Source organism: Gracilinanus agilis, chromosome 3, assembly GCF_016433145.1.
Source record: "Gracilinanus agilis isolate LMUSP501 chromosome 3, AgileGrace, whole genome shotgun sequence".
NCBI lineage: Eukaryota > Metazoa > Chordata > Mammalia > Didelphimorphia > Didelphidae > Gracilinanus > Gracilinanus agilis.
Window position 1 is genome coordinate 112,851,515 of NC_058132.1, and position 26,113 is coordinate 112,877,627.

General features: G+C 34.0%; 1 protein-coding gene across 2 annotated transcripts in view; it reads left to right on the forward strand.

The window, feature by feature from the left end:
- TMEM135 (transmembrane protein 135) overlaps positions 1–26,113 on the forward strand; it is a 386,383-nt gene that overhangs the window by 256,124 nt on the left and 104,146 nt on the right. For both annotated transcript variants that reach the window (XM_044668213.1, XM_044668214.1), the window contains one exon: positions 13,889–13,935. In XM_044668213.1, coding sequence (XP_044524148.1) covers positions 13,889–13,935 — 47 coding nt within the window. The remainder of the gene's footprint in view (positions 1–13,888; positions 13,936–26,113) is intronic.

The following is a 26,113-nucleotide window of genomic DNA, read 5'->3' on the forward strand; positions in this document are numbered from 1 at the left end:
AGCAAAACAAAAGTACATTGCCTTTCTATCTGGAGATGGGTAGCATATTTCATCATAAGTTCTCTGGAATTATGATTGGTCATTGTATTTATCAGATTTCCTAACTCTTTTCAAGTTTTTTTTTGTCAGATGACACAGTAGATTGATCACTGGACCTTGATTTAGGAATAACTGAGTTAAAAATCTGACTTCAGAAACTTACTAGCCGTGTGATTATGGGCAAGTCACAATTTCTCTCTGCTTCTGTTTCCTCAGCTGCAAATGGATAGCATAACAGTCACTATCTCCTAGGTATTTAGGATCAAATAGATAATACATGTAAAATGCTTAGCACAATTCCTGGAACCTAATAGGTACTTAATAAATGTTTGTTCTCTTCACTCCTTTGCCATTACAATATTTTTATTATAAATAATTTATTTTCTAGCTCATTTTACTTGCATCAGCATGAAACTTCTCAAGTTTCTATGAAATATTCTCTTCATTGTTTCGAAACAGCAAAATTATTACATCATTCTCACATTCCATAACTTGCATTTCTCAGTTAAAAGATACCACTCAGTTTCCAAACATTTGACAGTCACAAAAGCGTTTTTATACATACATACATACATACATACATGCATGCATGCATGCATGCATATAGATTCTTTCCTTTTTGATTTCTCAAAGGTAAAAATTTATCTAATAATATTTTAGCTGATTAAAAGGATATACCCAGATTAATAGCTTCTTGTTATAGTTCCAAATTGCTTTTCTTGATGGCTCACCACTTTCATGGTTTCCTTAAAAGGATATTATGCACCTATTTTCTTTACAGCCCCTCTAGCATTTGTCATTTTCCTTTTTTTTATCAATTTTGCCAGTCTACTAGATATGATATGGTAGCTTTGAGTTTTAATTTGTATTTCTTTAATTAATAAGTTAGAGGATTTAAAAAAATATGTCTATGTTGGTGGCTTAGATTTCTTCCTCCAAAAACTGTCACTTCATATTCTTTGAATATTTATCAATAGGGGAATGATTCCTAATTTTAAAAATTTGAATCCATTCTCTATACATTTTAGAAATGAGACCCTTATTAGAGAAACTTGCTATAAAACTTTCCCCCAATTTCCTGCTTCTCATTTTAGTTGCATTGCTTCTTGGCCTTTTGGTTAAGATCAAGTGTTAGTATCTTTTTAATTGCATTAGTTTTTGCCTTTACATTAGTTTTTAACTTTATGTAATCAATCTTTCTGTAATCACAATTATCCATTTTATCACCTGTGAATCTTTTTTGGTCATGAACTCTTCTCCTATCTGTAGTTCTGATAGGTAATTTTTTCCATCTTCATCTAATTTGTTTTATAATAGTACTCTTTTGTCTTGCTATATGGTATCAGAGATGTTGATTTCTATCAGAAATGTTTCTGCCATACTACTGTTGAATTTCCCTACCAGTTTTTGGTGAATAGTGAGCTCTTACCCCAGTAACCAGGATTTTGGGGCTTTATCAAGCACCAGGCTACTTTGCTCATTCCCTTTTATTGATTATGTACCTAGTCTGTTCCACTTATCAACTTCTCTATTTCTTACCCAGCACCAAATTGTTTTTGATGATTATAGCTTTGTAATATAGTTTGAAATCTGGTTCTGCTAATCTCTCTTTCTTCATGATTTTCCCCTCTCCTTAATTCCTTTGACATTTTAACCTTTTGTTCCTCCAGATGATTTTACTTATTTTTTCTTACTCTCTAAAGTAATCCCTTGGTAGCTGGATTGGTATGGCATTGAATAAATACGTTTTGTAACATTGTCATTTTTATTATATTAGCTTGACCTACCCATGGACAATTAGTATTTCTCCATTTATTTAGATGTGTATTTGTGTTGAATCTAGTGTTTTGTAATAGTTCTTTTGTGTGTCTTGGAAGGTAGATTTCCATGTATTTTATAATATTGGTGGTTATGTTAAATAGACTTTCTCTGCTCATGTGATAATCTTTACCAACTAATTTTTCCTTACTTCCTTGTAGCCTGACTCCCATACCCACACATTCCTAAAACTCTTTTCTCAAATCTAATTTATGGTCTGCTGGTCAAATCCAGTAGTGTTTTTTCTTTGTAGATGTGTGTATACACACACACACACACACACACACACACACACACACACACACACACACACACACAGAGTCAGTAGATTTTAAGACATATTACTTGAATGGTGCACTGACAGTCTCAAACTTGAACTCTTCTCTTTTCTTTCATCAATCAAATCTGTTTTAATTCCACTGTTCTTTTAATCAGTACTTGAAACCTTAACTGTGTTTGGCTTTTTCATTCTATTGTCAGATATGTCCAATCACTTATATTAAAGGATATAAGAAATCCTTTTGTACTTCCCTAATTAATGTACTATTCCACTCATGACAGAGGTATTTAAATCTTTTCATCCCTCCTCAGACCTTCCATAATAACCCCTGCCCATAGCCCTCTCAGCTGAGAACTTTGACTCATACTTCACTGAAAAAAATTGAAACTATTCTCCAAGAACTCCTCTTTTCTCTTCTTCCTCTTATATCATTCAGATGCCTTCTGCTTTTTTCTCCTCTTTCACCTTTGTGTCTCACATGAAGAAGGGACCCTTCTCCTGTCTTTCTCTCTATCCTCTGGCATTTTCACCTTTTTCTCCTAGGTTTTTGTGACACAATCTCTCTTAATTCTCTTCTTAGCTGTCTCATTGCTCCTTTGTTCAGTCTTTGTCTGGGTTATGCCCAGATAAACAATTATGGTTGTCCCCCAATACTCAGTCCTGAGTACTTTTCTTTTCTCTGACTTGATAATATCTCATCAACTATTTTTAATTTAATTATAATCTTTGTGCAGATGATGCTCAGATCTATTTATTTGATCCCAGCCTTTCTCCTGACCTGAGTGGTATCTTTCATTTTCAGTTAAACATCTTGAATTGGATATCCTAAAAGACATATCAAACTCAGCAAGTCCAAAACAGAACTCACTCTCTTTTCCTCCCAGCTCTCCCCTCTTTTTAAATTCCTTATTCCTTTTGAGAGTACTACCATCTTCCTAGTCATCCAAGCATACCACCTAATTGTCATTCTTAATTCTTCACCGTCTGTCACTTAGCATATCCAATAAGTTACAAAGTCCGCTTAGTTTTTGCCTTCATACCATTCCTATTTTATCCCTCCTTCTCTTCTCTGACATTGCCACCATCCTGGTGTCATACTTCACCACTGAAATATTAGAAAAAGCTTTTTTGTCAGTGTCCTGGCCCCAAGTTTCTTCTTACTCCAATGTATCTTTCATTTAACCATCCAGTTGATCATTTCACTTCTCCCTTCATTCCTACTCAGTCAGTAGACTCCAATGCCTCCCTTTACCTCGGGATTCAAATATAAAATCTTATTTTTTAAGTCTTCATAACTTGACCACTTTCTACCTTTCCAGTCTCCATATACCTTCTTCTTCTCTATAGACTCTCCTCTGCTTCTCAACTTTGGACATTTTTCCTTCATACTTGAAAATCTTTCTCTCTTCCCCACCCCCATCCCCACTATCTACCTTCCCTTACTTTCTTCAAATTCCAGCTAAATAACCATTTCCCATAAGAAATCTTTTCTAGTCACCTGTAATGGTAGTGCCTTCTTTTGAAAATGTCCTCCAACTTACTCTATACATTTTATTTATATATAGCAGTTTGCATATTGTCTCCCCATTAGATTTGAGATCCTTGGGAACAGACTTTTTATTGTTACTTTTCTTTGTATCCTTAGCATTTGGCACAATGACTGGCATAGAGTAGTCTTTAATAAATGCCCATTTATTGACTGACTGAATGAATGACTGAAAATGCTGGAGGAAGTTTGAGGATGATAGGAATATTGATATAGTTTTGATGGATCTATTAAGTTTGCCTGCCATTCTGGGTTTTAATTTGGAATTTTGCTTTTAAAATGACTAAATCTTTCAAGTTCTCTTTTACTTAATGATTTTAGTGCATGAGCATATATCTCAAAGAATTCAAAGTCAGGTCAACATCTAGTACATAATAATAACAACATTTTCTGTAGTAGCAAAGATCTAGAAATAAATTTGATTCCTTTTGTTGAGAAAAGTTGGAAAAAAACTTCTATGAGTTTAATTGAATTTATTGAGCAGCAAGATGTGACAAACATGAGGAATTCTGAGAAACGAGTTTTTTTTTACTGTTGCAGAACAAACTAAGTAGAACCAAGAGAACAATACGCGTAATGTCAGAAATGCAGATAAAAAGATTTTTGAAAGTATTTTGAACACTTAAGTCACTCAAAAACCATGACACTACTAGAAGTTAGTTAATACAACTGATCTTCTTCCCTCAGAGAGATAAGGGACTTCTAGGTCAGAATATTGTATATATTGACAGATTCAATTAAATATTTTTGCTTAGTTTTTATACAGTAAAGTTTAGTCAGGAGAAATGAAATGATTGTACTATTAAACAAAAAATATCTATGAATTGGTGCAACAGTTCTGGAAAACAGTTTGGAACTATGCCCTAATAGTCACTACACTGTGTATATAGCTTTTGACCCACCAATTCCTCTATTGGGCCTATACCTCAAAATGATCAGCTAAAAAGGAGAAACATTAAAAAAAAAATCTATAGTATGGCAAAAAAAAAATGAAACCTAAGGGAGTGTATCAGTGGGGGAAATAACTGAATAAGTAATGATATATGAATGTAATAGAATACCATTGTACAATAAGAAGTAACAAAAGGGATAACTTTGCATACCATTGAACAAAAAGAAATGACAAGGGCGCAGGGGAAACATGAAGAGTAAAATGAGCAGGACCAAAAGAACAATTTTTATTACACTTTAACATAAAAACAGTTTCAAAAGATCTAAAAATTCTGATCTATGTAATAATCAACCATATTATGGATGATGAATCACATTACCTGCTTACCACTAAGAGAAGTGAGATGATAAATTCAAGATGCAGAATTTCGACATGGCCAATTTGAGTATTTGTTTTGTTTATTAAATATTTGTTACAAAAGTTGTTTTGGAGGAAGTGTGAAAAGGAGAAAAAATACTTGTTAACTGAAAAAAATCTAAAAGATATGAATAAAACAAACCTGTCTGGCTTGTCTTTATTCATCTCCTTTCTGGTTCCTCATCTTTGTCCTGACTCCCTCAACTGTAGGGGTGGAGGCATGCTTTAACACTGTTCTAAATCTTCTCTCTTTGTACTGTGTTCAGTTATCATTTCTTTGTTGTTTAATACCACATCTATATACTTCATCTTAATGTCTTTTGTTTGATTCCTTCATTGCTGCCTATTGGACATTTCCTATTGGATGTGTGGTAGATATCTCAGACTCAGTTTAGTATAACCAAACAATTTATCCCCACCCAATTTCTAAATATACTCACTTTTCCCTTCACTGTTTCTCTTTGAGGCTATCATTATCTTTCCAGTCACAAAGTTTTGCAACCTTGGAGTCATCCTCAAGTCTTTCTTCTCCTTAACTTCCCATTTCCAATCAGTTTCAAGTCTTGCCATTTTAAAACTTCTATAGCAGTGGTGTCAAACTCAGATAGAAATGGAGGCCACTCATCCATTAAGTAACGATCTCTGTAGGGCCAAATGTTAACTTAGTAAAATACAAACTTTCTTGGGCATTTTAAGTCTTTCACAGCTTTACTCCAGCCTATGTTTCCAGTCTTATATTTTATTCCTCTTTACACACTCTGTGGGAAAGTTAAACTCACCTACTTGCTGGTCTTTCTACGTAGCATATCGTCTCTTGCCTCTATTTTTGTACAATCTGTCTCCCATTTCTGAGATGTACTCTTAATTCACCTTTATTTTTTAAAATTCCTTAGCATCTTTCAGTACTTAGCTGGGTTCCTCAAGACCCTTTTTTACAAAATTCCCAGCTTCTAGTGTTGCAATTACCTTTTATTTATTTTATATATAATTTGTATTTTCTTATTAGTAAATGTTATTTTCTCAAATAGCATATAAGTTTTATGAAGTGAAGGACTAACTTTGTTTTTGTCTTCATAGACTGGGATTGTACTATGAAGCCAAACGTGGATTGACAAAGATAATTTCTAACATGTCTTCCAACTCTGATTCTGGTAAATTTTTCTGTGAGAATTATTCTTTTCTACCTAAGGAAATTTTTGCTGGCAATGAAAGCTGAATTTGTAGAAGGAAATGCACAGCTGTATGGGAGGGGTGAGAACCAGGCTAACTATGAGTTACACCATACATAATCAGGAAAAGAATTTTCTCTGAATGAATTCTGGAATGAGCAGATGCATGAAGAACTGGCAGATGGCCTGGTTATGGACCCAAGACACACCACTTGTTAGAATTAGTCCCACCTTTGTGTGTGTAAGTGGCATATGATGCTCCTTTTACATGAGTGAATCACACTTATACACTGCCTTTCAAATGAATGTTGAAAATATTTTCAGTATGGATAGTATGTCTGAATTGCCAAGTTCTTTTTCTCAAGGCTTTTAGTAGGTCTGAATGGATTCTTAGACATGTGGAACTCAGCTGGATGGCAGCTGCTAAGCTTCCTGACAGTAGCTTAGTCTGGCTGCCTGAAGTAGTTAAGGTTGTTTTACTAGTCAAGTATAATAAGAAACAATATGAAAGTTTCTTAAAATATAAAACTATTCAGTAGAGCTTTGCCAGTATTGTGTTAGCATTACTGTTGACTGTTGAAATTACATTAGATAACATCTTTTAAAGAGGCATCTAGGCTAGGGAGTAATGCCTTAGGCCTACTTCTCATTCCTGCTCTAGGTTAATGTGAATGCCACTGCACGGGTGAGGATAAGGTTCCCCATCATTTATCTGATTATAACTGGAATGCTTCATCTAGACAATTTAGCTTCTTTGCCCTGCTGAAAACACAATATTTTTTCAGCTTCACTGTGCTCTGAATTTTATGTAGCTTCCCTTACCACTCCCCAGCTGTTAAATGACATGGAGGTTTTTGCTGAATTGCATTTTGTTGCATTAAGTAAAGAACTGAGAGACCTCACACCAGTTAGGTAAGCATATTTCCAATTGGAACATAGTAAACACTTTCATCTTTTGGTAGTGAGCCAAGAAGGTCATATGCGTATAGGATCTGTAGGGATTTATGTTTGCTTAGCTATCTTTTTTGATACCATAACATTTTTTAAATTTGGATATGCTTTTCCTAAATTGACTAAAATTCTTTGCATTTTTTCAAGGCTATTTAATTTTCCCATTATCCTAGATTAGGATTTGTATTTGTAGCCTAGCCCTTTAAATCAACAAGGCTCTGAATCATTAGTGGGAATTTCTTGGGTTGCTTTTGAACTGACCCATCGGTTAGGACTTTCCTAGGTTGTATGAAAGATTAAAGGATAAAGTGGAGGGTGCTATAGAGATTATACCCTCCTCAAATAAGCGCCAAGGATTGGACCCAAATTTAACAATAATAAAAGCTTTCCAGGCCTTTTATCTTTCTCCAGCTTTTCCAGACCCCTTTTGTTTTAGTCACTTTCTATGCCTTCCTTCAGCATTCCTCCTCCCAGCAATGATTTCTTTCCCTGACTTTTCTTGGCCCTTCTTCTTTTCTCTTTATACCCTCACCTCCTCCTATCAGTTTTTTTTAAATTTATTTATTTAACTTATCCAAAACAAACAAAAGAGGTGGCAAAGGAAGAGGGTCAAAAGAAAAAATGTAGCAGAATATTACTGCAGCTATTAAATTCACTTCCTTTACTAAGCTTTAATTTCAATAAACTTCAACTCTTGCCTGCTTTGTGTTTTACTTGCCTATATTATGATTTTTGCTTTGCTTTTTTATTAATACTGGATTTTTCATCTATCTTTTATCTATTTTCCTTTCCTTGAGAAATCATTTTAAGGCATTTAAATGATTTTAAAAAATCTTCCCTCGGAACTTAAGATAGTATTTTTTGAAGAATTGAAGTTCTATGTTATTGCATTAATTACTAGCCATTTATATAACTTTAGTGTCTATCAATGCTATTTATCTTTCATTAATTTAATTGAAGATGGCTCTGTGATAGCCTAACTACTTTTTATAAAAGGACAGGATCTTGAATACACACTCCTTTTAGCCATTTACCTGACATTATTGTTTCTACAACTGGAAAAAACTTCAAGGCTAATATATTGCCAAGTTCTGCTTGTGATGACCATGACCTCTTGGTATAAATCAAGAAAGATGAATAGTACAAGGAGAAGATGTTTAGCACTTCTTTGAGAGTGCATTTCATTCAGTTAAATTCCCTAATTTTTTTCATATGATTTTCATTTACATTTTAAAAAAATACAGTTTTGTTATGTATTGAAATAATGGCTGTAAAAATTTGCTTTTTTTCCTTTTTGGTTATTATTCTTTTAAATATAGGGAGATTAAAAATTATAAATTCTAGCAAAGTTTTCCTAACATGAAATGTAAGGATCTGGAAAAAAACCCACCAGACTTTATATTGACTAGGTTTGAATTATATTCAATTTTTAAAAATTAAGTAACCTTTAAGTCCTTTAATTAGCTTGAGAATTGCCATTGGTCAAATTATAAGTAGTCTGAAACAAATAAATACAGACCTAATAAGGCTTCCAGTTTATAATATGACTTATAACATACAATCTAAGTTTCATTGAGTCTTTTCATCTATTTCCTGATGTGAATTCAATCTTTATCTTTCTTATTATTCTCAAATCTGAATATTCAACCTTTATCATCTCTTATTTCATCAGTTCTGAATCTTGAACTGAACCTAGATATTTGGCATATCCTACTCAACATTCATGACAGAACTCATTATCTGCTTAAACCCATGACTCCCTCTGATACTCCCTTTTTCTTTTGAAGATAGTGCCATTCTTCTGGTCACCCAGGTTGATAAGACACTTCCCTTTTTCCCTCACCCCCATCCAAACAATTATCAAGTCTTATAGATTGTACCTTTTAAGCATCTTTCTTTCTCTCTACTTACACCATAGTCACCCTAGTTAAAATACTCAACAGCTTTCTGTTGAACTATTTTAAGAATCTCCTGATTGCTGTTTTTGCCTTTAGTCTCACCCCTCAGTATTCTGTCTTCCACATAGATTCCAAATTGGTATTCTTAATGCATAGGTTTGACCATGTCACTCCTCTCTTCAAGAAGCTTGAGTGGCTTCAGGTTGCCTTTGAGATATTTCCAGGGAATATTTAGAGTCTTTTACAGACTGCCCCTGCTTGTCTTTCCAGATATATTGCAATAACTATGGTTCGACTAAACTTCCCTCCTTCTTGCTCCTTGTACACAACGGTCTATCTCCCTATTATGCCTGTACACAACCCATCTCCTATACCTGAAATATTGGAACTAAAAACTCTCTTTCAAAGCTTAATTCAAGTGCCCCATCTCTTGGGAGACCTGTCCTGATTTCTCCAGTTATAAATATTCCCTCCCTCCAAAACATCACTATGCATTTATTTGATATATATCCTGTATGTACATATTTGCAGATATGTATAATGTTTAACTTCTTGTGGGCAAGCATGGTTTTATTTTTGTCTTTATATTCCTAGTGCCTGGCACATTTGGTAAATGGGAATTTGCAGAATAGTTTAATGTTTTAAGAAAAGGCTAAAAATTCTCTTCTGTATTAAATTCATATGGAAGTACTAAAACTTCACATCATCAGCATCCTTTTTTTTTTTTTTAACATCAAGAGCATAACTTGTTTGGATAGCCATGTATTGAATAAAGTTACTTCCTTTCTCTCTAGAAATTCATAGCCTACTATAGTATGTAGTCTGTAGACCTAGACAACCTTAAATAATGACAACTGAACAGGCATTAAAATTTTGAATCTTAAACAACACATACGAATAATCTGTGTAAGCATGGGATACTGGATAGAGATCAAGCTTTGGTATTAACAGATGGGGGCACAGAATACACCCTGTGACAAATACTGGCTATATGATGCTGGCTTATTTCCTTCACTTTTAGTTTCCCAGGCAACTCTTTTAGACTTTAAATTTCTGAGCAGTTATAAATCTGCATTGTTAGAATGCCCTCTCCTAATTCCTAGACTCTTTCCATTACTCGCTGCTGGATCTACTACCCAACTCATAGATTTCTCAGCCTATTCTGATCTCATTCTTCTTTCTTCTAAGGCATAGCTCATAAAGTTACTATGTCCTTTCTCTAATTCATCAATCCCTCTTCTTTTATTAAAATAGTTTTCTACTTTTTTTTCTTAATTGGAAGATTTTGGGTTGGTAAGACTTAGAACTAAGAAGGCACTTATACATATCTTAGAGCAGAAGTTCTTTACTTTGGATTCATGAATTTGATGTTTAATATTTTTATAACCATATTTCAGCATGATTGGTTTCCTTTGTAATTATAGACAGCATGGCATAATGAGAAGAGCCCTGGATTTAGTCAGATGATCTAGCTTTAATACAGTCACTTCCACGTATTACCTATTGTGTCCCTGGGCAAATCACTTAAATTTTCTTGAGCCTCTTTTCTCTTAAAATGCAAATGTTGTGCATAGTGATCTCTAAGGTACTTTTTAGGTCTAAATTTTTTAAATATTGCTACCAGTACCAGTCACATGTCTTTTTTTGCAACTTAAAAAGGGTTTGAGATCTGTGTTTTAATTGTTTTGGGGGCAAAAAACAAAACAACACTGTAATTATAACCTTTGACAAGTATTGGTCTAGAGTCAATAGAGTTCCAGATTTATATGAGTCTAAGGCGCTTGAATGTGTGTGATTGTGATAAGAAGTTAAAAGGTATTCATATGATATGACTCCAAGTCTTTGTTACTGGACTGGGTGAAATGTTTTTTATGTAATTCTTACATGCTATGGTGATGACAGCAGTGGCACTGTATTTCCTGAGAGTTATACAAACACTATTGCAAGAAACAATGTATTATAAATTCATCATTTCCTTCAAATTTTGGGTGCTTTTCAACCTTATGAACATCACTTGTTGGGCCTTATTAAATTGCTTGCTTGGCTTAATGAATTATCAAACCTAACTTCACCTAATTGCTTTTAATTTGCTCCTTATTTTCTCTATATTTTAAGTTTGAACAGATAATAGAAAAAAGTAGTTTTGTCTAAAGTATAGAAATAACTGTCTTCCTTAAAAATACTTAGCTCCTATCTTCAAATAAGAACTTTTTACTTGGCTCTGCTATCTCAGCAAAAGTCAAGGAAAGAATGCTAAGTGTCACAGTGGAAAGTAGTGGAATGGATAGAGTGCTGAGCTTGAAGCCCAAATCTGAGTTTAAATCTAGCCTGAAGACATTTATTAGTTCTGTTAGCCTGGCTAAGTCATTTTCTCTCCTGACTGCCTTGTTTTCCTGTACTGTGAAATAGTACTTATCCCAAACAGCTGTTGTGAAAATCAAATGAGAGATTTGTGGATCATTTCACACAGTCCCTGACACATAATAGGTACTTTATAAATGTGTTTCTGCTTGTTTCCTTCCCTTCCTTACTGTCTTATTGTTCATTTACTCTTAAACCAAGAGTAGAACTATGTACTGATGGCTTCTACTTCCTCACTCATATCTATCTTCTAAATTTTGATCTTCCTATTGTAATAAAACCTTTTCCTGAGGAAAATAGTTATATTTTAATTGCCAAATCAAAAGGCCTTTTTTATTAGCTTTCATCCTTCTTGATGTTCCTGCAGCATTTAGCACTGCTTTATGTCTGAGTGTGTCTATTGTATGATAGGTACATTGTATGCCTGTTCAAAGATTTTCATAGTTTTACATATAATATGTATTAAAAATTGGAAGGGGGGCAGCTGGGTAGCTCAGTGGATTGAGAGCCAGGCCTAGAGACGGGAGGTCCTAGGTTCAAATCCGGCCTCAGACACTTCCCAGCTGTGTGACCCTGGGCAAGTCACTTGACCCCCATTGCCCACCCTTACCACTCTTCCACCTAGGAGCCAATACACAGAAGTTAAGGGTTTAAAAAAAATTGGAAGCAACCTGTAAAGCAATGAGGGAATGATTTGTGGTACCTTAACAATAAGGCAACATGACAGTAATGGAGAGTTGGACTTGGCACCTGAATAGATCAAACTTCTCTTATTGGTTTGGCAACAGTGGAGAGTCATTTGGCTCCTCTGTATCTTATCATCTTAATCAGAGAACAGATGATCTGTCTACATAAGGAACTGCCATCATGTTGTATATTGCCAGCATAATATATGTGTGTATATGTGTGGATTTATATAAAGAAATGCAGACTGATCTTTGTGAAGTATTGAAAATTTTTAAAAAATAGAACCAAAAGAATAGATATATCATTTACAGCCAGATATATAGATGAATTATAAAGAATGAATACACAGAGAATCCTAATGGAAACTTTCTGGGAGTAACTAATCTAATGATAATTTATGCAGTTAAAATGTACTTAAGTCTAAATAGAAAACAAACATACATTGCTGTTACTGGTTTTAAAAACTTTTTCTTAGGCTTTAAATGACTGAATGTTTCTTCATTTGTCCATGAGCTCATGTCTATGTAAACTATTTTCATTTTTAACACTGTTGATTATTACAGTGCCACTCCACAGCTTTGTCATTATTCTTTAACACAATTTATCAGCCAATACCCAAACAAACAAACAAATAAACGAATGAATGAATGAATGAGTAGATGAATGAATTTATTAAGCAACTATTATGTGCCAGGCATTGTGCCTTAGCACTGGAGACACTACTACATATAAAAACAAAGACAATCCTTGTCCTCAAAGAGTTTATAATCAAATGGGGGAAGACTGCACACAATAGAAAATTATAAAGAGGGGTAGAAGAAAAGGTACCTGAAGTGGGGGCCAACAATACTAGAGAAATCCAAAAGCAGTGAGGCTGATGGGAAATAGGTAGAAAAAGTATGCTGATCCCCATCTTCCAATAGAGGCCCTAGCACCCATGACCCTACCTTCCAGCCATAGAGTTCAATCACAAGGGTAGAAGGTACTTGTGATATGTAAGTACAAGGCAGATTTCATCTTAGAGAATAATAAATATTTCCTAATGATGAATTTTTTGGAGAAGGAAGGCATAATGGAGAATACCATAGAAGTTCAAAAGCTGGGTAGCTGGTGGAAAATAGGGAGAAGACAGAACTTGGCATATATCTACCAACCTTTGATCAGAATAGGTAGCTCCTGGTTCCTTTTTGGCCATTTTTGACAGTCATTTATTTGAATAGAGCTGCTTCAACTCATTTAAACCTGTACAAGCTGCCTTTTGTATTCCTGCATTTTGAAAGTTACCACAACACCATCTTTATCAAGCCTATGATGATTCCATGTGTAATTTTTATAAGTTTTCCTATTGATATAACTTTTCTTTAGCATTCTTTAAATTTATTTTCAAGGATTGTAACTTCTTTTTCCATAAAAACTGGTCATTCTTAATTAATATTTAATAGAATCCATAATGTTTCATATTTTATATAACTAAAGCCTTAATAGAACGTACCATATGTTTAGCCTTTGCTCTTAATGCATTCTTCTATAGACAAATAAGGAAGGAATTGACTTTTATTTTAATTATCTAAAACTTATACTTCATTTTGGCCATATTTTCTAATGACTATATAGATAGTAAAATAAATAAAACTATAGCAAATAAAACTGTAAAAATTATTAGAAGGTAACTTATATTGGCCTTTGATATATAGTATTTTCCTGAAAGATTGCTTTGTACATTCAAATACAATTTTATTCAGAGCATAACAGGGTGGATTTGTTTTTGAAATGTTAAAATGATCATGTTTGAACCTTATTTGCAAATAATTTATTTTCTTCTGGTTATAGGTTCTTTTGTTCTGCATCACAGCTGCCATGTACATGTTCTTTTTCAGGTAGGTATCTTTTGTTTATAATAAACATTGCTATTTACAATACTTTAAAATGCCTACATATTTTAGCTCATTTTGTCTCACTTTATATTGATTTGTAGAACAAAGATACTTTACACAAATAAGACAATAATTACCTTGAAAAGCTTAAGAACTTTGTATAATTTAATGGTCTATATGTATTTATAATTAATTATCTCTTGTTCAGAAGATACTTTGTATTGATTTTGCTTTAAATATGAAAAGCTTGTGAGCTTTGTATTGAATTTTCAAAGCATGCCAAGTATTAGCAGTGTAGGAAAGACATTATTGTAGAATGAAAAGCATATTATTATATTTGAAGAAAGAACTCATGTGTTTGAATCTGATTTCTGTTATTTACTCTTATGTAACATGGGGAAAGTCACTTAATCTCCATCTTTGAAAAGGTGAACCGACTTTTGATGATCTCTCTAAAATCCATTCTAGTTATAAAGTCTAAGATCCTAGTTTTTAAAAATGTTCATGAGGATATAGATATATCACCTTAGTCCAAAGTCCTTTTAGCACATGTTTTAGATAAATAGTATGCAAATTTACTTTTTCTCCCTATTAATTTATTCTCTCCTCTTTCTGTATTATACATATCTCTGAGAGAAAACAAAACAACAAAATAATTAGTTTCCCCAAGTAATTCTCTGTTCTTTTATGCCTTTTTAAAATGTGTTTGTTATGGTTTTTTTTCTGTTACCTGGGCAAAATAAAGTGATTCCCTATTCTTAAGTAAAATGAGAGTCAGAATCACAAAGTTTAATTAATGAAGGGTGATTTCCATCCCTTTAATGATCTACATAAAATTCTTCGAAGACCTGAAACAATATGTGAGAATAAATAACTGTCAAAACAGATAAAGAAATATTTACTACCTTAAGTTTAGGGTGGAAAGAGTGGGTATCAGTTGAATGTCTCAGCAATTTTTTTCTCCTCTCTCAAAGATTGCAGTCAGAGATGCTGTTCTTGAAATACTAAATATCTGACTGAATACCCTTTAAGCCCTAGAAATGAAAATTTCTCCATGAAACCATGAGACCTATTTTCAGATGTTACACATTGTCCTGACAAATAATTAAATAAGCATTTGTTTGGTTTCTATATAAATAACTATTGTGAAATAATACATGCTAAGTTAATAAAAGAAGCGCAGAAAAAATACTGTGTGAGGTCTGAGATAGGGAGTGATTCCCAACTGGCATTAGAGAGATGCACTAAGCAGAATGGCAGGGCAATGCAGTCATGAATTGCCTTATGTTGGAGATTGCATATGAATTATACTTTATTTTTTATTTTTATTTTCATTTTTTCATATTTATTTTGATTTTTCCATAGTTACATATTTCATGTTCCTTCCCTCTTCCCCCAAACCCCCCCAATACCCCTTAGCCAACGCACAATGAATTGTACTTTAAAAAAAGATAGAGAAGAATTTAACAGGCAGAGTCACAACTGAAGGAAGTCATTCCAAGCATAAGGATCAGCATGAACAAAGTCAAAGAGTTAGAAACTATATGATGATAAGTAAATATTCTGGTTTGGCTGAAATGTAGAACTAGATGCAAGAAAAAATATTAATGGTGACTAGACTAGAGACACAGTCTAGTGGCACTAGATTGCAAAATACTTTGGGTGCTAGGCTATGAATTTTGTACTCTATTCAATAGAAAATGGAAAAGTATAGAAGTATTTTGAGAAGAATTTTAAGACCAGCTTTATACAAAGAAGGAAGATTAGTCTACAACACTTTGAAAAGTAGATTAGGAAAGGTGGAAGAAGTAAAGGCAGGAAGACGTCTTTGTTATTGGAAGAGTACAGGTCGGTGTAATGAAGACTTTATACCTTAGGAAAGGTCAAGAGAATGGGCTGGATATGAGATAAATTGTGTTGGTAGAATGAATAGAACTTGTTAATACATTAGAGAGAGGTGTGTGTGTGTGCATGTGCGCATGTGCGCATGCATCTGAGAGAGAGACTGACAGACAAAGATAAAGAGAGGAGAGAAAGAGAGAAGGAGAAACAGAAAAGTACAGAGAGAATGAGAAATAAGAAGAAGAGAGAAAAATTATATTTTGGGAGAAGAGAAAAAGGATCATGATTAAACTTTGTTGAAGAAGATGAAAACTTAAAAGAAAGGGCAAATAGGGAAGAGGATCATAATGTCTCAGAAGCCCAAGGACAAATGATTATACAGAAAAGGAAGCTGAGTATTTAGCTATGTCTTTATGATGAGAAAGAATATTGGTAATGAAAATTGAATAGGCCATTGGTTTTGGCATTGGGTACTGAAGATTTTTAAGAGAGTAATTTTAGTTCAGTGGTGGAAATAGAAGTCAGATTATGGAGGGCTTTGGAGAAAATGGGTAAAATGTAAATGTAAAATGGATATGAAATGTAGACTTTGGAAATATTTCCCTTTTTAAAAAGTGGCAGCAAATGGGAATCAGATGACTTAATAGCTATATAGGTTGGAAAAAACAATGAAAGTTTATTTAGGATTGCAGTAAAGTGAATATATCTATAGACCTGTGAGAAGAGGACTGTGAAGAAGCAATTGAAGACACCTGAGAGAGAAGGGTTCCCTGCTAGAGCAAAATATTAGATGAGACAAAAGGAAATAAGACTTAGAAGAATTAATCTTAATAAGGATTTGTAGATAATATAGGTAAGAAGGGAGAGGCAAACATTCAACCTTAACTAATTACCAGTCACCTATCAATTAATCAGTCAACAATCATTTATTAATGTTTCTATATTCCAGTGCTTTTGCTAGGGGCTTAGGAGACAAATACAAAGGTTAGATGATTCCTTCTGCCAACTATCTTATATTATTCTCAGTTTTGTGGGGGTGGGTTTAGGGCAGTGAGTCCCAAAGTGGGCGCTACTGCCCCCTAGTGGGTGCTGCGGTGATCCAGGGGGGTGGTAATGGCCACAAGTGCATTTTTCTTTCCTATTAATTGCGATTAAAATTTTAAAAATTAATTTCCAGGGGGCTAAGTAACATTTTTTTCTGGAAAGGGGGCGGTAGGCCAAAAAAAAATTGGGGAACCACTGGTTTAGGGTATTAAAGTTAATGGATTGAGAAAAGACAGGGAATTAACCTAGTTTTAGGATAGATGGGAGAAGCAATTACTAAGAATGAGGGAGGTGTGTTCTGACACTATATGGTATACACTACTCTGACCAGATCATGTCTAGAATACTGGAGTTGGTCCTAGGTACCATGTTTTAAGGAAAAACATTGACATCTTCTGGATTGTGTTAATTTTAATTATCTAAAAAGAGTAGGTGGCAGAAATATCAAAGCTCAGAGAGACTTCACCATTGACAAATATAGCTAGAGAGGTGGGAGGGAAGATGGTTCAGGTGGGGATTATCTTTGAAATATTGATAAGAAAGTTTACTTTTGTAAGTAATGGTGGGGAGCTCAATATCATCAGCTGCTAAATGTGGGAAAGCAATTTTCCATCAGAAGAACCCACCACTTACACATGGCTACCATCCCAGACTCCCAGGAATGGTACTTGCAGCACCATTCCTAATAGTGCCTTCATAGATCTGACAAGAAATCATCATTTATTAGGATTCACCCTTAAGGTAGTTTGTTTTTACCTAAGCAATAAAAATAAATATATTCGTAGCTAAGACATTAATTAGTTCATTCACTACATTTGGTATTTTTACCTTTTGAACTTTTTTTTTTTGAGATTACTTCAGTCCGGCAAATCCAGAAAATATTGAAGTTGCTTAATTCAATTTTCAGTTAATTTGCTTTTTTAAAGAAGGATTTCATGAATGAAGTTTGGGCTGTTTGTTCTACTAAAGAAATAGACTAAAACAAAAAAGCTAATATATAAAGTTTCAAGATGTGGGATCTTAAACTCAGAGGGCTGATAAAGGAATCATTGGTATTTTATGTCAGTCACTAGTGACTGAACATCATTGCAGCTGTTCAGTAATCTCTGAAATTTTATAGTCTATCTCCTCTTAATGAATATGTCTCCATTACCAAATATACTCACTCTTGCATTTTCAATTATAGAAGAACAGGTCAGGAATAAAGTAACCTTTGAGCTCGGCTATCTCCAAGAGTCTCTTTGCTGGTCAATGTGATAGAAGTTGAGGATATAGAGGAAAAATGATCTCACAATCTTTTGAAATATAAAAATTTATTATCTAATAGGAGATGTAAGTAGGATATGAAGTAGATACTACCAATATGATAAAGTAAAATAGGAGATAGTAGATCACCGCAGGGGTTCAGGAAACATGAATCTAGTGGGAGAACAGATGTAGAGGGAGAACCAACTGTGTAATGTGTTCTGATACAAAGCTCCAAAATAACCAGTTTGCTGGAAGTTGTTTTCTTGTAACAGTCATAAAAGTGCTTCTTAATAATAACAACTTTAAAATATTTTTTAGAAAGGCCAATACAGAATTCTGCATTAGTATATAGTTGTTTGAATATTACTCCTTTCTTTAGATTGTTAACTCCTTAAGAAGAGGGACTGTTTTTGTCTTACTTTGTGTCCCTAGCACTTAACACAGTCCCTGGGATATAGTGGATATTTAGCAAATGCTTGTTGACTTGGGTTTTAGATTTCATTTGTCTGTGCATTTAAGGGTTCCATGAAAAGGTAACACCTCTCATCCTAGCATTTAGAATTAGGATGTTCTCTGGGTTATTGACTGAGAGAGCCCTAAGGGAACCGTAGAACTGAGGTATGATTTGGCAAAATCACCTTTCCTGATGGGTTTAAGTCGCATCTGTAAATACCAGTTGATTCCTGAAACCCTCTATAACTCCAAATGCTAGTGGTTGATTTTATCTTTTTAGAGTTTTTGTACCATAGTTGGATCCCAGAGTTAAGGACATTGTTGTAGTATACATTCTATGAGTTTAATACCATACCAAGCTATAATTCTCTAAACAGGAAAAGTTATGTCTCAGCTTTGGGATTTGAAAGTTTTACCTTGAGCATATCAAACTCACTGGGCAAAGGGATCAACTTGATTTCAATTATTTTCTTGTATTAATCTTAAGTACACTTCATGTATTGTAAGGAGACCTTTCAGAAAATGAGAACTTTTATCTTGTTCTGACTCTTAAAATTCAAAATATGAATAAATTTAATAATTTATCATGTGCTTCAATGAATCTTTATTAGATGTTGTGTTGTGGCTGATGAGTTCTTGGTAGTTGTAACTAGGGGATCTCTAAGAGGAGTTTAAATGTCTAAACTGGAATACAGATCAAAAGGGCAGAGTTGAGGACAAGGGGAAGCCTCAAGCATGGCCAAAAGGATTCTAAAATAAAAGTGGTAACTAGGAAGGGTCTGAGGTCAAAGACCCCAAGGCTGTGACCATTGTGCCTAGGGAGCCTTGTTGTTTAGGGACCCTAAAATGTGGCCAGCCAGTGGGTCCTTGGGAATAAGGTTCTGGATTGTGGTTTTTAAGTCCTGGAATGTTGGTGAGTTATAAAGGACCTCAAAATTCATGAATCTTGTATTAGAATCTAAGCTCCTTAAGGACAGGGAATGTTTCATTTTGAATATTTCACACTTAGATTGCTGTATAGCTTCCTTAAAGAAATCTAACACTTCCACTAAATTACTAATGCCTCTGATAGGGCTTTGTTTAAATAAAGTCTAGAGAAAAATTTGTTGCATAAAATAAAACCATTTAAAAACTCTTGCAATCCAAAAAGCATTGTGATGTGTAGGGTAGATCCTACTGTGAAAAAGGAGTTGTCTTTCAGGATTCATTCATACCACTTGGCCAAGCAAAGGCTGTTAGAACAATTGATCCTATTGTTGTATTTTAGAGTAAGTGCAGGAATTTGACACAATACTTGTTTGAAAATATTTTAGAAATTCAATTGCTTAAGTAGGGGAAGATATCAGCTAAGTTCCAAATAGTATTTATGCCTACTTTTGCAGCCTGCTTAGAGGTAAGTGAAAAGGTTACATACAGTAAAAGAAGTTGTACTAAATAAGCAAAGTTTCCTGTGTTAGAGAAGGAAGGAGAGTGAAATTTTTTTTCATTGAAGAGAAATTTGGGAAGAGATGATTTTTCTGAATGAGCAGTCCTTGAGATGATAGTTTCAAAACTGTTTTCTTTCCTTAAAAAATTTTTACTGACATATTTTTGTATTTTGCCTTCATTTCCAAATATATCCTTTTCCAGCTGCTCCAAAGGGAACTTTCCTTTGAGGAAAGAATTAAAAAGAAGGGGGAGAAACAGATTCAGTACATCAATTGCCTCACAATGTATATAATGCTATAAACCAATAATTTACCCCTCCTCCTGAAAAAGAAGGAAGGAGGAGGTGTTTCTAAATGAAAACTGACAGATCATGCAGATTATGAATTTATTTACAATGTACAATAATCTTAGTATTTTGAATTTCAACTTATGGATCAGTGCCAAAAATTGTGTAATACTTCTGAGGAAATCTCTCTACGAATTTCTACAAAAAGTGAAAGATTTTGCAAACTATGGAAAGAATATGACCCTGTGATTGTATTCCTGGTTTCAGTTTGGTAAGTAAAGGCTACTTCCATAGCCCTCTTCTTACTACCCCAGTCTTGGGCATTCTTTTGTTTAGTTACTTCATCAGTGTGTATAGAAGTGTCATAACTGACAGCTAGTCATAGAATGTTGTTTGCCAAAGCAATGTTGTTTCTTTAGGTTTTATTTTTGATTTTAGAGAGAGATATTTTATATGGAGAATAATTATAAAAAAACATTTTAGGGAAAATAAGAAGCAGCATGGTGAAAAGGATAGAATAATGGTCTTAGACTCAGTAAAACTTGGATTCCAAAATTCACCTTTGCCTCTTAATAGCTATATGAATCTACTTTACTTCTCAGTGTATCTGGCAACTTCATAGGACTTATCTACTATGTATAGAAATGAGTATAGTTGCAATTGATGGACGGATTTCCTATAATTGGAGTTTCCTATCCTGGTGAAATCATAGATTCTTTCTATATGCAGACTTTGAATTTTTCATTAAAAAATCGAGAATATCTACAATTTTTAAATGCTGTCATATCAGAATCACTTTATAACTTTGTAAAACGAAAATATTTTATGGAAACAAGATTTTATGGTTATCCTGAGAAAAGAATGTATTTTAAACCATTTTAAACTCAGTATGTCTATTTTAAGCAGTTATGCATTCAGTAATCATTCAGATTATACAAGCTACTGATTTTGCCTAATGTGTCAAAAACCTTGGGCTCTTTTTAATTGAGTTGTCAGTTGCTCATAGATCTAGAACTTTCCAAAGTATTAATGAATGACAGTGATCAGTTCTGGTCCTCAAGAAAAGAGAAAGCACCACAACTCCCTCCTCACAGTAAAGGTATAGGGGCTTTAAGTATAGAATTTTGCTTAAACTGTTACCTGTTGGCTTTTATTTAAAAAAAAAGTAGGGGTTTGATTCTGTTTTTGTGAGTTTTAATTGAAAAAATGAAATAAGATGAATGGCATTATAATATGTAATAATACCTTCAGTGTAATTACAAGAAATCTAAGTAGAAACTCTCTCCACATACCTCTAGAAAATCCAACAATTAAATCAGTTATATAGTCAAAGTCCCAGACTGGTTGTCAAGGTAATTAATCCTAAGACTATATAGGGCTGTTTCACAAAAGACATGTCTTAATTCATTGGATCTAAACATTGGAAAAGCTACATTTAAAGGTACAAACGAGTACAAATTTTAAAATTATTTGCTATGTTATGATAGACTTTCAGGGGAGAAGGAGTTGTATTTAGCAATCTTTTCTCTGGATCAGGCCCAGGAAATAGATTTTTATTGTTATTGTTTTAGTGCAGAGCATGCTTAAGAAAACTGTAACATTTGTCTGGTCAGAGAGCTTGTAAAATCTTGCAAGCAGGATAACTATTAATGGATTCGTTAGTGTTTTTAGAGTTACTTAACACTCTGTAAAAGAAAGGAAACTTTGAGACGGGCCTAGCCTTCATATTTGGTTGGATTCAAGTAGAAAGACTTTTGATATCTGTTAAATTCTTTTGAGTGCTGCCTCAAAATTTTCTAAGACTTGATACAGCAAACACCTTTATATTGAGTTGAATTTTGGGAAATCTTAAGCTAATCTCTGGAGCTTTTGAGCTGAAGAAACATTTTAATATTAGATTTCCTATAACTGTCAAAAATTTGAAAAAAATTATCTGACATTTTTGATGTACCTATCTCTATATACATATCTGACTTTCGTATTCTTCAAAACATTTTAAGCTCTTTGAAACTAGTATAATTCTTGGCTCACCCCCTTCTAATGCCCATTTAACTTGTGAAGCCAAGTCTTCTGAGAACAGTTGGCTGCTTCTCCTATCAGTGTTTTAGGGGTAATTTTGGGTTTGGGGTATAGGTTTCAAAATAATAATAATTATTATTTTTAAATGCCACAAAGCTCCACAGGTGTTTCTCCATTGATGATCAATTGACATCAATTAAACAGCCAGATTTTATTAACTTTCAGAAAAGGGTATTTATTTACCAAGATGCTATAGTAAAAAAGTTGAGTACAAAATATCCTCCCAAAGCAGGAACATGCTTTCCCCTAAGTATATACACTCAACCAGAGAGAACATATATAGTAAAGGGGTAACACACAGTTCCTAGAATTTCTTTGTGGGGTTCTTATGAAGTTTCTCTAAAGCATAGTGTAGCTTTCCTATGGAATCCTTGAAGAATTCTGAAGCTCCCTTTCCTCAGTATGTCTTATTATGCCTTGGCTTTGCTTTGTGCTCTTTCAGGGATGCTGCCAGATACCTGAGAGAAATCTTAAAATCTTTGAGGTTCATGTGATCCTCTTCTGGTTACAAGGGGTGAGAGAGAAATATTTCCTGCATGATTCCTTCTGCCAGCCAAGTGATTCCCTCTCAGGAGGTGCTGGACTTCTGTTTCCTTTAGACTGGCCTTTCACTGAGATGCTCAGATTCTGACCTGGCTTGCTATTTTATAAGTCCTATAAGGCATGACTGAATCTCCTTAACCATTCTCCATAAACTTACTCTGCAGTCATTTGATTCCATCCATTGGTTTTTACTCCTTCCAATTTAACTAGGGACTTCTTACACAATTTAATGTCGTTGATTGATTTTTTATGGCAAAGATATTCTTACATGTTTAAGCTACTTACTTTAAGTGAGGTAGAGTAATTAATTCAATCAGTTCCTTCCTTTACACTGGCCTAACTGTTGTTGGAGCTGTGAATTGGGTTTGCCTTTTTGAAAATCAATGTAGAATTATACCATAAAGTTCATTTTCTTTGATCCAATGAGCCCACTGCTGGCATCATGCTCTAAGTAGCTTATAGTTAAAGGACCTTTTTTTTTTAAATGAAAAATAGTGAAAGCTGCACTATTTGTAATGACAAAAATACATTTTTCAATGGACTGTTAAACAGATTGTTAAACAACTGGGGAATAGATGAACCAGTTATACTACATTAATATAACTGAATATAATTATACTACAAGGAATCTTGAATGTAAAGAATTTAAAGAAATATAAGGAGACTTTCCTGACATAATACAGAGTAGGAGATAAAACAAAATGGCCATAATTATGTAAAGATATGAGAGCTTCAAAAATGGTTCAGTGCCCAGAAGATTAATTTAGAAGGTGTCATAGAATCAATATTAGTTTATTACTTTGTCCTGTTTAGCAGTCAGATCTTTTGTTTTTAATAATCCATAATTAAGCTTATTTTTGCATGTTTTATTAATGCATTTATGCTCTATTCACTTCCCAGTAGTCCTCCCCTTGGAAGGGGAGCGCCATGATCTTCTCTCTTAAAGAAATATGGAATCTGTTATTCCTTATATAGGAACTTCCTCTTCCAACGTAGTCAGATTAGCATTGTTCTAGGACTTCTAGAGATGACTGGCTAGCACATGTGTTAAGTGATTTTTCTCAGCCTCACCTAGTCAGCCAGGCCTTTGACAGGCCAAACCACACTTCCTCATTAGAACAGCAAAAAAAGCACAAATAAAGCAACTAAGTAAAATTGCATCATAGAGTAAATGGGAGTGACAGAATAGATAAAAGACCACAACCATAGTCCATCATTACTCTACTGAAAGAAAAGGAGTATATCCAATCATTAGTCATCTGGAGCCAATATTGAACACTGTATTTAATCTGAGTTCTGTTATCTTTTAGTGCTGCCTACTTTTACATTACTGTCATTGTTTACAGATGAACAAGCAGGTACAAAGAGGTGAAGTGGCATTGTCTGATGTAGCAGTTTAATGGCAGAGTGGAAATTAGAACCCACATCTCTTGACAGTCTAAGGCTTATTCATATTTTTATGTTTTGCCTCCTCAATTGAATTCTGATTTGTAAAGTTGGTAATTTTTGAATATTGTAATTTCGTAAGCACCCAGTCTAAATATTTAAAACTAGTCTCTTTGTTGTGATATTTTTGCATTTATAATATGGTACTGTTTTTAGAAAGTAATTCAATTGACTATTTCACAAGCATTCTTTCATATACAGACACAATGTGGTAAAAGTTAATTTTCATTATGTATATTATATTCAGGGATCTCTAGGAATTGAAGAGATGTCACAAATTTAAGGTACCTAAAATGTATTGAAATCCCCTCTTCAAAATATTGTAGCTCAATTTTTCTCAGTTCTGTTCAGCAAAAATATATTATATATTATCTATGTTCAAGACTCTGTGCTAGATGATAGCTCTTTTTTTTTAAGTTCCAACAAGAAATCTTCTACTCTCAGGGAGCAATATCAAGTACATCAGGGAGAAGATGTGCACACAGATGATCATACTAGAAGGTCACTGTGATAGTGCCAAGGAAAGTACCAGCCACAGTGCTCTCAGTGGCATACCTGTATGTTTCATGGCTTAAGCCAGAGAAGATATGCACCACCTATACAGAAGCTGTGCAGAAATTATAGCAGTAAAGCAGACTGAAAATATATTTTCCACCATTATCAGTTTTCAGCACAGATTCTATTTCAGATATATGACTGAGTCAGTGAACCAAAGGTGTTTACCTGCAAGGTGAGCTAGTAGAAATGGTAGAAGCTTTTAAGTTCTAAAATTTCAGCTGTCTCTATCTAGAGCCATCCCTGGAGGAAGGAAAAGTGGGTCTCCTCCCTTTTTTAAAGTTTCCTCTGTCAATCACAAAGCCTCTTTGTCCTAGTAAAGCATTGATGGGGACTGTGCTTTGGCTGTTTATCATGTTCCTGTCATCCTTAAAATGGAGAAAAAAAGGGAGGGGGGAGAACAGCTTCTGGTTCTCAGGCCTTGGAGAATAAGTTTCTTGTAGTTGTGTGGGACCTCTGTATCCCAGCTGCCCTGGAATGCTTTCTGAAGTGATTTGATCACCAACAATGTGGTACATAACCCTTATGATTTTGAGTTCCTAAGGCACTGTTCAGAACAAGGGTGATATTACAAATCAGATGATGGAAAAGCAATCGAGCTTCACGGATTTGATTTCTCCCTTTGATCCTGTCACAAAAGCTCTAAGCTCTTAGGTTGGAAACAGTTGAAGCCTTAACTTCCAGCTATTTTCTGCCATTATTGGGAAGAATTACTAGCATTTGATCATTCTATTTTATTATATTTTCTGAGCTGTTTTTGATATAGTTGGTTCTTATTAATAGTTATAAAAGAATTGAAATTGCCTTCCCAATCCAAAAGTTTAAAAACTGTCAGCTCTTTATGTCTCCCAAGAAAGAATGATTCATCAACTTGTCAGACTTTGGAGGGAGATTTGTTGGAGCAGGCAGAGAAATATTTGGTCATTTTCCTCTTCACAATTGTCCTTATTTCTGTTCTCTTTATGGCTGGAGTTTGGAAAAATGCTTTCTTATTACCTTTTTACTACTCACCATATAATTCTATGTTTGAATTAATGATAAAACATAATTATTAGAAGGAGGATTTTATTAAGGGGAAGGATTAGAAGAATTGGTTAGAACAAGACTTTTATGAGTTGTGTAGCTGTTGCATTAGGCTCAGTAGATTAAATTGCATTAATTAGCCTTTGCTTCTTCAATGTAAAGCCATATTAGATAAATCTAGTTTTTTTCTTTTTACAGAAAGTAATCCATCATTTTTAAAAAGAAGGCAGGCCC